Source organism: Mytilus galloprovincialis, chromosome 2 (assembly GCF_965363235.1).
Source record: "Mytilus galloprovincialis chromosome 2, xbMytGall1.hap1.1, whole genome shotgun sequence".
In the NCBI taxonomy this organism is placed as follows: domain Eukaryota; kingdom Metazoa; phylum Mollusca; class Bivalvia; order Mytilida; family Mytilidae; genus Mytilus; species Mytilus galloprovincialis.
In genome coordinates, this window is record NC_134839.1 from 36542252 (window position 1) to 36556157 (window position 13906).

Genomic DNA, 13906 nt, shown 5'->3' on the forward strand with positions numbered 1-13906 from the left:
TATTCCACTATTTCACTTTCATTAATGATTGAACAAAAAAAGAATCATATGTTAGATTTAAATATATCTTGTAGCTAGTGTCCCTTTAAAGTGGCAACAAGTTGATAAGCGGCTGAGCCCAATTTGCTCAAGGAAGAAACAAATATAACCCAAAGATAGCGTGTTGTAAAAGTTATTATCTCTTTCTCAACAAAAATTGTACAGGTAATTACTCGTACAATTATATTTGTACAAGTAATAACTTGTATGATGGCATCGTACAGGTAATTACTATTACAAAGTTTTTGTACAAGTAATAACCTGTACAAAATAATAAAATGTACACGACATATACAAAACACTGGTTCTTATTTACTAACATATAATGTCTCGGTGTCCCAGGTATCAACATGTCTTTACTCTGGAAGCAATATCATCTTTTGTTAAGCCTTCAAATCAAAGTATATTGACCACAGGCACTTGTTTCTGTCAATGTGGGGTTTACTATTAACTTTGTACGGGTGTGGATAGTAAACCCCACATTGACAGAAACAAGTAGCATATTAATCTATTGCAATAAAAAATCATAATATCTAATAAAATTTGTAGATTTAGCTAACAAAGTCCTTATATTTGTATAAAGTAACATTCGTTTATATTGGAAAATTGTTTTAACGTTGAATAAGCTACAATTAAAATTTGCTTGCTGGTCCCTCTCTATGATTACCATTATATTACGCTGGTTCATTTCCCAATCAATCTGTCACCAAGGGAAGATAAATAAATCGATTTTTGTTCATAGTCTTTTTCAAAAATGATGAACGGTTCTTTATATTGGTATGTAATCATTTTAAACGTTTCAAATTTATGAAATTATATTCGTACATCAATGATCATCAATGTTTTTGATACACCAATAACAAAAACTGAAATATATTGAATTGATACATTTTGTAATTATTCAAAATTATATCAGAAACCTAAACTTAATTATAAAATAATGAACCTGTTAAGGGGAGAGAATACTCGCATAACTTTTTCGAATTGGCACATAATACAACGAAATGTCACTCTTGCATACAAATGGCACATCAATATAATTAATTATCTGCGAAATCGTCCCCCACCTTCAATGATGATTCTAAATTATAAATATAACCAAAAGTTGTTAATCTATAGATAGTTAAGACTAATGAAAGCTAACCCAATGTAAAAATATTTCTTTGCAATTTTTTAAAACTTCCTCAGAAAAATACTCGAGCCACTTGACTTTCATAGCTCAAAATTAACGTTTTTACACAATATTTGAATAAAGTAGTTGAAGATTATTCGCTTCTCAAAGTGTAAGACGCAATAAAAATCGTATGCTTGCACCATCCTACCGAAATACGGATTTAATTAAGTCCTGAACATTTCGACATTTCTTCGTATATTTTGAACAAAACCGGTTTTAACCAAATCACAAGTACGTGTTAAGATCCGACTAAATACCTATTTTCCTATATGGTCAGGTAAAGTTGCTAAAACAAGTGCCTGTGATATTTACGTGCTGTTCACTCGGATGAACCCAATATATAGATGAAGGCTGGGTGGCGAATAAAGAAAAATATGTCTATCTGCACGTGGACTATTAGCAGTTTACATATCAAATATCAAACATTTCTTCAAGTTAAGAGGCTAACATACTAAACCTGTTTTGTAATCACTTGTCTAGGTTCTGTGCTTATCATAGAGGGTCGAAAAGGATGCACCAAATGTTAATTGTGGATTACCCTGTCCGAACACTGGATAATGCATTTAATGAATGTATTTCGATCAGACGACACGTGATTGTGTTTAACACACCTTTCCCCAATGATTTGTTTTACATAAATTGTCTTGTCTTTTTATTTTTGCCAATTTGCTTATCCTGTCTTTTTTTTAACTCAATACTCCTGTCCTGCCTTTTTCAAATTCATCATAGCTCGAAATGATTTATCAATAAACCGAGTGACACCATTTTGTCCTAAGAACAAGTACAGTAGTGTTTGTAGTACACAGAAAGTATTTTAACATATTGGGATTGATTTTAGTAGACAGCTTTAAAGGGCGGACACTTTAAAATAAATATTACACAAACATTATACAAAAACTTCAACTAAATGAATAGATTTTATATCAAGTGCCATTTTATTTTCATAACCTATCATGTGTCTTGAACGTAAAGATCTATCCAACTTATACAAACATCAAAAACGTCTAATATTTGTTTTTGGATTTACTTAAAGTAGAAAAGAAAATAGTTTCAAAACCTATATTCAGAAAGCAGTATTCAACCTATGATAAACATCTTCAAGGCTTAGTCTTAGATGCATGATTTTTTTATTAGTTGTTAGTGGCTTTGAACTAGCTGTCAGTAACCGCGAGTACTCTCAGATCTGTACATCATACTAGTAGTGTCTTTTTGTTGTTGGGAGATAAACGTACCCGGCACGTCCACTCTGTGTAATATTTGTATTTGTATCAGGTGCCTGTAATTCAGTGGTTGTCGTTTGTTTATGTGTTACATATTTTTCTGTTCATTTTTTCTATAAAATTTAGGTCGCTAGTTTTCTCGTTTGAATTGTGTTACCTTGTCATTTCAGGGCCTTTCAAGCTGACTATGCGGTATGGGCTTTGCTTATTGTTGAAGCCGTACGGGGACCTATAGTTGTTAATTTCTGTGTCATTTGGTCTCTTGCGGAGAGTTGTCTCGTTGGCAATAATACCACATCTTCTTTTTTAATATTTACAATAGTAAAGTCAAAGAAAATTTGCGTATAAAATTCAATAAGACATCAACCGAAAGACACAAAAGATAAAGACGCCAACAGTTGGGAAGTGCGTGCTTATTTCGTGTTATACGACCTTCTTTATATAAACTGATATGTTATTTCTAGTGAAGTTTCTATTTCATTTTGAATATAAATAAATGTATAGCTAAGTCTTCTGCACATCACGAAAAATCAAATATTGTCTTCGGTAAAGTAGTGTGCTAACATTTTCTCTATTTCTTTTTTTTCTGGGCCATCATTCTCTATCCTATAGACCCCACTCATGGCCTTATGGGTATATTTCAATACTAGATACAACATTTTACAATACAAATAAATCTTTATAAATCTATAACAAAATAATATCTTGACCTATTTTTCATTTGATGTCTTGTTCATTATTCTTGAGTCGTCCTTTCATTTTAATTTTTAAATATAATCGTTTCATATAGCGTTTCATCAGATATACCTTTAACATGATCAAGAATATACTGCGACTTCTCCATAGCGTCTGATCTCAAGGTAACATGTATTCTAATGCATACATCTCACGGCTTTTTGCAGTTCCTTCGTGCAACTCATGCACAAGAAACTGGTTTGTACAAGAATATCTAAAAATATCTAACTTAAATAGATCTAAATCAGAAAAAACTACACATATCAATTTGAAAAAGATTGACTCATCAAATCGACACCAAACACACTGCAAAACAGCATTGATCAAAACATCCAAAAAGACAACTAACACAAGGTATATATCTAAGTCTATTTGCAGTGACTAAACATGCTAAAAGCTAGCCAAATGTTAATAATAACTAAACTGTATTTTCCTAGTTTTAAGTATAAATCATACACACCCAACGGATTAAGTGTAAAACATCATTCACAGTCTGTATATAGGTTGTAGCAAATGAAATTTGATTACATTTTGTGGAAGTGCACGCAGTATAGACATGATAGAGTCGGAAAGTCATAATTGCTCACCGGCAAAAACATGAACTTTATCTGAAACAAACCAAAGAGTTTTTTAAACTTCAAAATAATCAATTTCTTTATTTTCATATACTTGATTACAGAAACTAGATATGAAAAAGCCTTTTTAGTCATTCATCGAAATATGTATAGTTTAAAAATAATAGAACGGCTTAATTTATATTTATATATAATAAAAAGAGCGTGGTGGTGCTTAACATGTTTTCAAATGCTTAACCATTCCCTTAATCTGGGACAGTGGTATTACACTACAACGTTACTATAAAACACATACAAATCAGTTCCAATTTTCTTTACTAAAAAGCTCGACACGAGACATAACACTTCTGGCTATTGACAAATTTGGTCCGTACTGTTTTCAGAAGCTATTTTTTTGTATCAAAGGCTGAGAGCGAACAACTAGGAATATAATATCATGATGAAACCATCTCTGCTTATAGATCATTACTGTGGATTCATTTATTTTCGTGGGTACCAATTTTCGTGGATTAAGAAAAACTTGCATATTCGTGGATATTAAATTTCGTGGTTTTGCTGAAGTCTGCATACAAACCTATAGAAAAATTATCATTCGTTGAATATTTAATTTCGTGGTTTGACTGTGCCCACGAAATCCACGAAAATTGGTATCCAACGAATAATAATGAATCCACAGTATATAAACAAAGAGATGATTTGTCATGGAAGATATTGTTAATCCCTGATGCGTCCGACCATGGAAGTATAATACTTCCATGGTCCGACAAAATAATGATAAATACAAAATTATCTATCTCATGTGATTATGACATAATACAGTGGTATGTCGTAGATCTATTCAACAACCATCCCATAATAGAACAAAATTATGGAAGGTTGACAAAACACCGACTTAAAGTCTATCGATTAATTAGCATAAATGTATTTGCTTCTTCGAGTATTAAGGAATACAAACGTGCTATTGAATTTGAATTAAGATCTAATAACATCTACGAATAAGAAGATGTGGTAAGATCGCCACTTTGACAATGCTGTTTGAGAATCAAACTACATTTATGTTGGTTTCTTAAAGTGTTCCATATAACAACCCGGCTGTCATGTGCCTTGATATTTATTCAGTGGAAAGATATTACAAGGGGTACAATCAAAATCACGTGATGGATATACACACACCGGAAGTAACAGTCGAGCACACCGCTTGAAAGGTAAGTAGTCGTATTTACTTGTTTATATCAATAAAATTTGATAAATAAGGTAGTGCACCGTATGTCGGATACTATCTAGTTTTGAAATACACAATTATCCTTGCTGGAAAGCGTGCAGTTAATGATAACACTTAGACATGAAAAGCACCAAAGAAAGGTTCCTGCACAATATAATGATAGTAGCAATACTTTAAAAAAAAAATTCAATTACCCTTCCTAAAAATAAGCTTATTTTAGTACAATGTCCGCCATGTTGAATTTTACCGGAAGTAGGGTTTTTGAAGACATCTTATCTATATCAATTATCCAAAACTAGTACAAAACAAAGGTTTATACCAAATATTATGACAGAAGCATGTTAATAACACCTTTTCACATACTAGCCTTCGATATTGGGCTAATTTAAGTATGATATCCGCCATTTTGGATTTTACCGGAAGTGAATTATTTTTTTCAAATGCCTCCCTATCTGAAATAAAAGAGTAATAGTTGAGGAAGGTATATGCCAAATTTCATGCTTGTAGCAGGATGTGCACAATTCGTCTGAAATATGCTTGTAGCCGCCGGACTAATCACAAGCAACAAGTGTACTAAGTTTCAAGTTGATTGGACTTCAGCTTCATCAAAAACTACCTTGACCAAAAACTTTAACCTGAAACTCCCCCTTTCATTTTCTATGTTCAGTGGACCGTGAAATTGGGGTCAAAAGTCTAATATGGATTTAAAATTAGAAAGATCATATCATAAGCAACAAGTGTACTAAGTTTCAAGTTGATTGGACTTCAGCTTCATCAAAAACTACCTTGACCAAAAACTTTAACCTGAAACTCCCACTTTTATTATCTATGTTCAGTGGACCGTGAAATTGGGGTCAAAAGTCTTATTTGGCTTTAAAATTGGAAAGATTATATCATAAGCAACAAGTGTACTAAGTTTCAAGTTGATTGGACTTCAGCTTCATCAAAAACTACCTTGACCAAAAATTTTAACCTGAACGGACGCACAGACGAACGGACGGACGAACGAACGAACGAACGAACGGAGCCACAGACCAGGAAACATACTGCCCCTCTACTATCGTAGGTTGGTCATAAAAATGAATTTTGTCATGACAAAAGTAACTTTTGTCCACTTAAAGATAATTTTGTATGACAAAATTTTAAATTTGTAGTATGCTACAAATTTTGTTAACCTGAACTCATTTCTGTTGAACAAAACTTACTTTTGTCCGTAGAAATTGAATTTCGAGTCCAATTCGGCGCCCCGTAGCTCATGAGTTTAAAAAAAAACCCCAAGCATCCACAGACTTAACTAGGTGAATTACATTTTTGCTTTTTCATGCATATTGGTCTTTTGATGTTGTCCCTAGAAACTTAAGTCTTACACTGAATCTATACATTTTCTTTGAGACCAAAATATTGTCAAAAAATTATTAAAACAGCTCTTGCATTTTCAGATTAAGAAAGGAACACCCAGAAAGCATGATTTTGCATCATTTGTTCTATAGCTTCTTGGGCCTTCAGTGGTTCCAAATCCCTTCAAAAATGTTTACCAATACTTTTAATAGAGCCTAGTTACAAACACACTTTAATTCTGTGTATGTATGCAATACATGTAAATTGAACCCTGAACATTTGGGGCAAGTATAGACACAACATTCTAGCTTGATACAGCTCTGAATTTGGATTGTGATCAAATTTTTGATATAGTATGAGTTTCTGACACAAAACAGATGTCAAGATCTTACAAATATATTATGCAATATTGTGCAATTAAAGATTTCTTCTTCAAACTTTTTAAAAATTTGGAATTTGATAAATTTGGGAAAAAAAATTGAAAACTACTACCATCCCCTTTTTTGCAATAAGTCCAAAACCTGACATTTCTTTATACATTATTTACAAGTAGTGTAAGGGAGTTAAATCTGAACATACCAAACATTGTATGTTAACTGTTTTTGAGTTACCTCCCTTACACTGCTTAATTGTCCATTGACCAGAAAAAACCTAGTTTTCCCCGTTTTTTGCCCCTTATTCCCCTTATTTTGCCCCTAATTCCAAAACATTTTGAGCCCTAACCCCCAAAGTCATTACTAACCATCCCTTCATGGTATGGAAACTTGTGGTATAATTTCAGAGAGATTCATACACTTAAATACAAGTTATTGTTTGAAAACTACAAAAATGCATATTCTGGTCCCCCTTTTTGGCCCTAATTCCTAAACTATTAGGACCATAACCCCCAAAATCAATTCCAATCTTCCTTTAGTGGTATTGAACATTCTGGTAAAAATTTACAGAGATCCATTGACTAAATTTAAAGTTATTTTCCGGAAAACCTAGTTTTTCCCCCTTTTTTGCCCCTAATTTGGCATTTTTTAGCCCCTAATTACAAAACATTATGAACCATAACCCCCCAAAGTCATTACTAACCATCCCTTCATGGTATGGAAACTTGTGGTATAATTTCAGAGAGATTCATACACTTAAACACAAGTTATTGTTTGAAAACTACAAAAATGCTTTTTTGGACTCCCTTTTTGGCCCCTAATTCCTAAACTATACGGACCATTACCCCAAAAATCAATCCCAACCTTTTTTTAGTGGTATTGAACCTTCTAGTAAAAATTTATAGAGATCTACAAACTAAATCTAAAGTGATTGTCCGGAAACTAAATGCGTCTTCGGACGACGACTACGCAGGTCTACGATGACGCAGACAACGACGACATGATACCATTACACAACGCAAAAAAGTTTTGCGGTCGTATAAAAATTGTATGTTTTCGAATATTATAAATATAGTTGTGAAAATAAATAATCAGTCCCTTGCTTTAATGAAAATGAAAAATCTTGCTTCAATAGTGCAGAAAATAGATAATCTGTCCTCTTAGTTTACAAAAATAAATAACCGATCCAAAACAAATCCTCCTGGTCCTCCCAGAATATCAAATGGTCGTCCCTAACCCTTTACATTTCTTTGTGTTTAATTAACTCTATTGTTAAATATATGTTTGTCGCAATGGAAACCATCTAATCTTGACGATAAAAAGTTAATCCGTTGGACACTAACACTTTTCCATAGATACTGTTTTTTATATATATATGCTTTTGTATGTTATTTTGTGGGCAGTTTAATTCTTAGGTCTGGTACTGTCCGGACCTTGCTAATGAAAGTTTAAAGTACATGTATTGGTATTCCGTCTTTGAATTAGTATAGTCGGAAAACCAGCGGTTATACATTCAAGGATCGTATAATTTGGTTCTGTGTCAGATAAATTTATCGGTTTTCAAGAGCTAAATTGGTATTGCGTCATCCCTACAATGACTTTCATTGTTTGAATTGTAAAAAATTACTGGCATAATGGAGAGATAATTTTACAAAGGAGATTCCTGACTTTTTAAGATGTCTTTAAACGCGTCAATATTGTCAAGTCATTAGGGATGGAGAGGGAGGAACAGCTGAGACATTCAGTACCCAACCATTTAGATATATTTTGAAAATAAAAAAAAATATCACAACAAATCACATATTTTTTTTAAATAAAAGATACACCAATATAAAACTACCATGGTTACTCTTATTCACGTAGAGATAGTACATAGATTTCACGACTATCTGATGCATTTTCGACTGTGATTTAACTTTCAATAGCACCTTTTAAAAAGAAAATTGAAATTTGATTAGTAGAAGTTTTGTTCAACAACTTATTAATTTGATATATTTAATTTTTTCCAGCAGTTTATCCCTACCACGAGGTTATGTGTTCTTCACAACCCAACATATTGATCTTTATTTGAATTCGCCAACGGAATGAACTTTATGACATATATATATATATATAATATACCAAATTGTAGTCACATGTTTATGTCTCCTCGCTCCATTTACCAACACTAAAGTAAGTATGAATAGGGAATTACATGATTTAATTTACAAAAATAGCCGCGGGATTTCAACATTTCCACAAATCATTTTCACAAGTTTTGGGAAATGTTGAAATCCGGCGGCTATTTTTGTAAATTAAATTAACCACTGTCAATCGAAACACACTAGATGTCAAAAGACCTTTAACTATGAAAAAAAAAAACTAACAAAAAAACATTGCATAATAGAACGTGTTAAATAACTCATTTTAAATTACTTTCTTGATAATCATGTAATTCCCTATTCATACTTACTTTAGTGTTGGTAAATGGAGCGAGGAGACATAAACATATGACTACAATTTGGTATATATATATATTAAATGGAATAAGGTGAGAGAACTATCACTGCCTTAGGCTCATGAAACAGAATGACCAATATCACCAAAAATCGTATATATATGATAAACGATATATAGAGCCAACTTTCCTCGTATTTGTCTTGAAATTGTTAAGAATGACTGGGTTATGAATTAAATAAGAGAGTATTGTTGTTAACAATTTACATATTTCCATGAAATCAAAACGTTGTTTACATATATAAACAATAATAGTGCATTGACTTGACATATCAACGATATAAGGATGAGGCTTAGAAACGGGGAAATGCGAGGCTGTGCCGAGCATTTCCCCGTTTCGGGCCTCATCCTTATATCGTTGATATGTCAAGTCAATGCACTATTATTGTCTTTATACTGCAATCTAAAATAAACATTTTTAATTGTTGTTTAGTGTGTTAATATTATTTATTTGATTTAAATATTGGGGAAAATACCCCTTTAAAAAGGCCTCATATCACACAGGCGGATAAATATACAACACGATGAAATGCACATCATTACCTGTTGAGAACCGCAATCAATGGTGAACAAATTCGTTTGTTTACAGACTAAAATATCAACAATAAACATGAAACATAATGATTTATAGGTTGCAAACAAAAAATATTAATAAGTGATATATTTGTACGAGGCTAGGAAACAGGTGTATGCGAGCTTTTAGCTTTTGGTTGATTTTGTTAACAATCATATGTACACATTCATGTTTTGAAATCGACAATTGTCATCGTCATTGGAATACACATTCTGAGGTTCACAGGTTCAAACAATACTCAGTCCGTCAGTGGGAGGAGCTTTAAAGCGATATCCTATACAGCATAGCGATATATGTAGGGCTGTATCTGTATAGTAGGACATCCAATTGCAAGATAAATAGAAATATACGGTCAACGCATTTTGACTGCTCAAATAGAACGAGTGCAGTATAAGTTGCTTTTCACAACAATCATGATGCAACAATGCGAAGTTTGTAATAAGAATGTTTATTAATAAGAATTAGAAGAAAAAATCATATCATATATTCCAACTAAATCTTAAATCGGATTGGTTTGATGCGGTTTCAGTTTAATATCCGTACTTACAGATCTAGTATTTAAGCTATTTACTGACTTTACGGTCAACAAATGAAGCAGATCAGTATTGATGAATTCTCAATTTTTCTTCTTCTCAAAACCCTAATTGCAATCCCTGATTTTTAACTTCTAACTCTTCATTGCTTCTCTAATCTGTAATCGGATTCCATATCCGACATTACTTTTTGCACAGAAATACGATGCATCTTGGAAGCTATAAAGTAAATCTTAGACTAGCTTACAACCAATGCTCTGAAATTTAAGAAAATAAATGTTCACTTTGGTTCACATTGTAACCATTTGTTGTGATCACTCATACTTTATCATGAGAAAAGGAGTTGTCGTGGTCTCTCACATTCCCATCATACTTTCAAATGGTGTAAATATATGTTTACGGGATAAATTCTGTTATTGTAAAATTTTATTTAGTGTTAAATGAAACACAATTTATCAATGAATCGACATAAACAATTCAGAAGTATTGCCAAAAAGAAAGGTGTGAAGTATACAATAGTGTGACAATACATTTTACATGAATCCAATTCTGTAAGATCGATATTAAAATCACAAAACTGTGTATTTACATGCTGGTAGGTAGATGCATTTACAGTAAAACCTGCCGAAGAGACCACCTGTACTAAGCAATCACCTCTGTTAAGAGACCACTATTTATAGATCCCTAGTTGTGCATTTCATTTTGATTAAACCTGTATTAAAAGACCACCTGTGTTTTATGAGACCACTTATTTAGTCTTCCTTAGGTGCCCCCCCCCTTAATAAGGTTTCACTGTTTATTGGATATATAGTGAATACCCATCAACTATGCAAGTCTTATCATTTGGACGCCAGACGCGCATTTCGTCATCAAGTGACGATGAAATCAAAGCAGTTGGAAATCCAAATCGATAACTTTGAAGAGCAATCGAAACCAACAATCAAATCGGACTTATATGTCAGGAATAGACAAACGTTATCGTTTTTTCCAAAGTAATTCAACATTTAGGAAACATTTTAACTACCGAATTTTAACCATGTCATTGGTATTTTAAATTGTTATTTTTTCATAATGAAGTTGTACACAGCATAAGTCATTAAGTGCATGGTTATTATAACCCCGTGAATTCCGGCATCAGTCCGTGAACTTCGGCACGGGTTACATTAAAGTCTGTAGGTCTATAATCGACACTATGGCTGGTTTAAACGCAAGACCGTATAAAATATATACAAATTTATTAACACAAGTTTACAGTTCGAAAGCTAGGGGAAGACTGCCCCAGCAACAGTTTACAAAACATAAATTAAGTCAAAGATAAGGGTATTAAAACATTATAAAAGGTTCTCATAAAATTTACATTTTGTAAATATAATTGTCCAATGTTATGTAATAATAATAGGATTATTGTCCTCCGGCTCAACTTAGCAAAATAGCGATAATTGCTTCTTCTGAAGTTGAGTGTAAGTTTCGCACTTTTGACAGCCATCGGATTAAGTTGTAAAATAGTAAATCTATAATTAATCTCTTTGGGTATTTGAAATAAAGAAACATTATATTTAAGAATAAAGAAACATTTAAAACAAGAAATATTCAACTTAAAACTAAAATGAGAAATATTCAATTTAAAACGAGAGTTCATCTAAAGCACTTTGCGAATTATTGTAAAAGTTCCTAAAGTCACTTTTCTTCCGGTTATATTCTCCACTACTTCCCCGAAGTGCTCGTCCCGAGCACAAATTGCTACATTTCGTATTTGGGTTTGTAATGTTATTTCATCTATGGGTAATTCGTCTTTGGGTAATTCGTCTTTGGGTGATTCGTCTTTCTGGTTGCTGAAAGTGTGTACATACTGAAAACATCACGAACATAGAAAATGCACATATTGGACCTTTTAATAGATATACAAAGGGGGTATTCGGAGGGGGGAAAACATAAATATATTATATATTCTGAGGAGAGGGACTACTGACATAAATATACTAATACTCTGAGGAGGGGGACTAACACAAATACATACATTCTGAGGAGGGGTACTTACATAAATATACTGCATTGCTCTGACATAAATATACTAAAACACTCTGAGTAGGGGGACTCCTGACATAAGTATACTAAAACACTCTTGAGTAGGGGGACTCCTGACATAAATATACTAAAACACGATGAGGAGGGGGAATTAACACATTATAAAAGGTTCTCATAAAATATACATTTTGTAAATATAATTGTCCAATGTTATGTAATAATAATAGGATTATTGTCCTCCGGCTCAACTTAGCAAAATGGCGATAATTGCTTCTTTTGAAGTTGAGTGTAAGTTTCGCACTTTTGACAGCCATCGGATTAAGTTGTAAAATAGTAAATCTATAATTAATCTCTTTGGGTATTTGAAATAAAGAAACATTATATTTAAGAATAAAGAAACAATTAAAACAAGAAATATTCAACTTAAAACTAAAATGAGAAATATTCAATTTAAAACGAGAGTTCATTTAAAGCACTTTGCGAATTATTGTAAAAGTTCCTAAAGTCACTGTTCTTCCGGTTATATTAACGCTAGACAACAATCGAAATTACATTCGCTAAATTCATTTGGGAAGGTGTCCCCCCCCCTTCTCCACAATTAACACAAATTTACTGGCCTGTGATCACCATACGTTTTATTCACTTGCACTATTTAGTTGAAAGCTATTTTTATATGAAATAATGAACTGTTATATATTCATTAGAGAAACAGAGAAAAGAAACAACAACAACCAAAACGACAATGTAACCATGGTAACCCACTATTTATCCATGCCAATAGGGGACAGATAAAACATATAGAATACATGCCGACTGTAGTGTTTACAAAATTGTACCTTTTTTTGAATGAATTGTCTTTGATATGGTTATATTTATAAATTGTCTGTTTACAAAATTTTGAAATTTTTGAAAAACTAAGGCTTTTCTACCTCAGGCATAGATTACCTTAGCTGTATTTGGCAAAACTTTTAGAAATTTTGGTCTTCAATGCTCTTCAACTTCGTACTTTATTTGGCCTTTTTACTTTTTTTGGATTTGAGCGTCACTGATGAGTCTTTTGTAGACGAAATGCGCGTCTGGCGTAAATACTAAATTTAGTCCTGGTATCTTAAAAAAACACATATCTATTTTTAAAGTGATGACAAAGTCAAGACAAAGAAAAAACATAAATTGTTTGGGAAAAACAGGACCCATGACACAAAAAGAATACTCTATCAGATACCATATGCCAATATTGACCATTTTATTTCCAAATTAGGTTAAGAGGGGAGGGGGAGTGGATTTGAGGGTGGTGGTCAGTGAAAAAACTATGTGAATTAAGTTTTTCATCGTACATTTAACTTTTGATGCCGTCCCAAATCTGGCAGGAAAAAAATCATGTTTATATAACAGGGAGTTTTCCGTGTTATAGTAATTCAAAGACGGAATACCAATACTTCAAACTTTATTAGCAAGGTCCGGACAGTACCAGACTTAAGACCTAAACTGACTTCAAAATATCATACAAAAGCATAGATAAACAAGAATGTGTCCTCAGTACACGAATGCCCCACTCGCACTATCATTTTCTATGTTCAGTGGACCGTGAAATTGGGGTAAAA

The 13906-nt window shown here is 32.6% G+C and overlaps 1 protein-coding gene across 2 annotated transcripts in view; it reads right to left on the minus strand.

Annotated features, from left to right (window-relative positions):
* LOC143063505 (heterogeneous nuclear ribonucleoprotein 87F-like) overlaps window positions 1–12348 on the minus strand; it is a 41906-nt gene extending 29558 nt beyond the window's left edge. Inside the window, exon 1 of one of the 2 annotated variants that reach the window (XM_076235706.1) lies at window positions 12319–12348. In XM_076235706.1, the coding sequence (XP_076091821.1) occupies window positions 12319–12333 (15 nt within the window). In that variant the 5' untranslated portion in view covers window positions 12334–12348. Of the gene's footprint in view, window positions 1–1670; window positions 1725–12318 lie in introns of those variants that run through there. The other variant, XM_076235705.1, reaches the window with a different exon arrangement.
* Between the last annotated feature and the right edge of the window lie 1558 nt (window positions 12349–13906).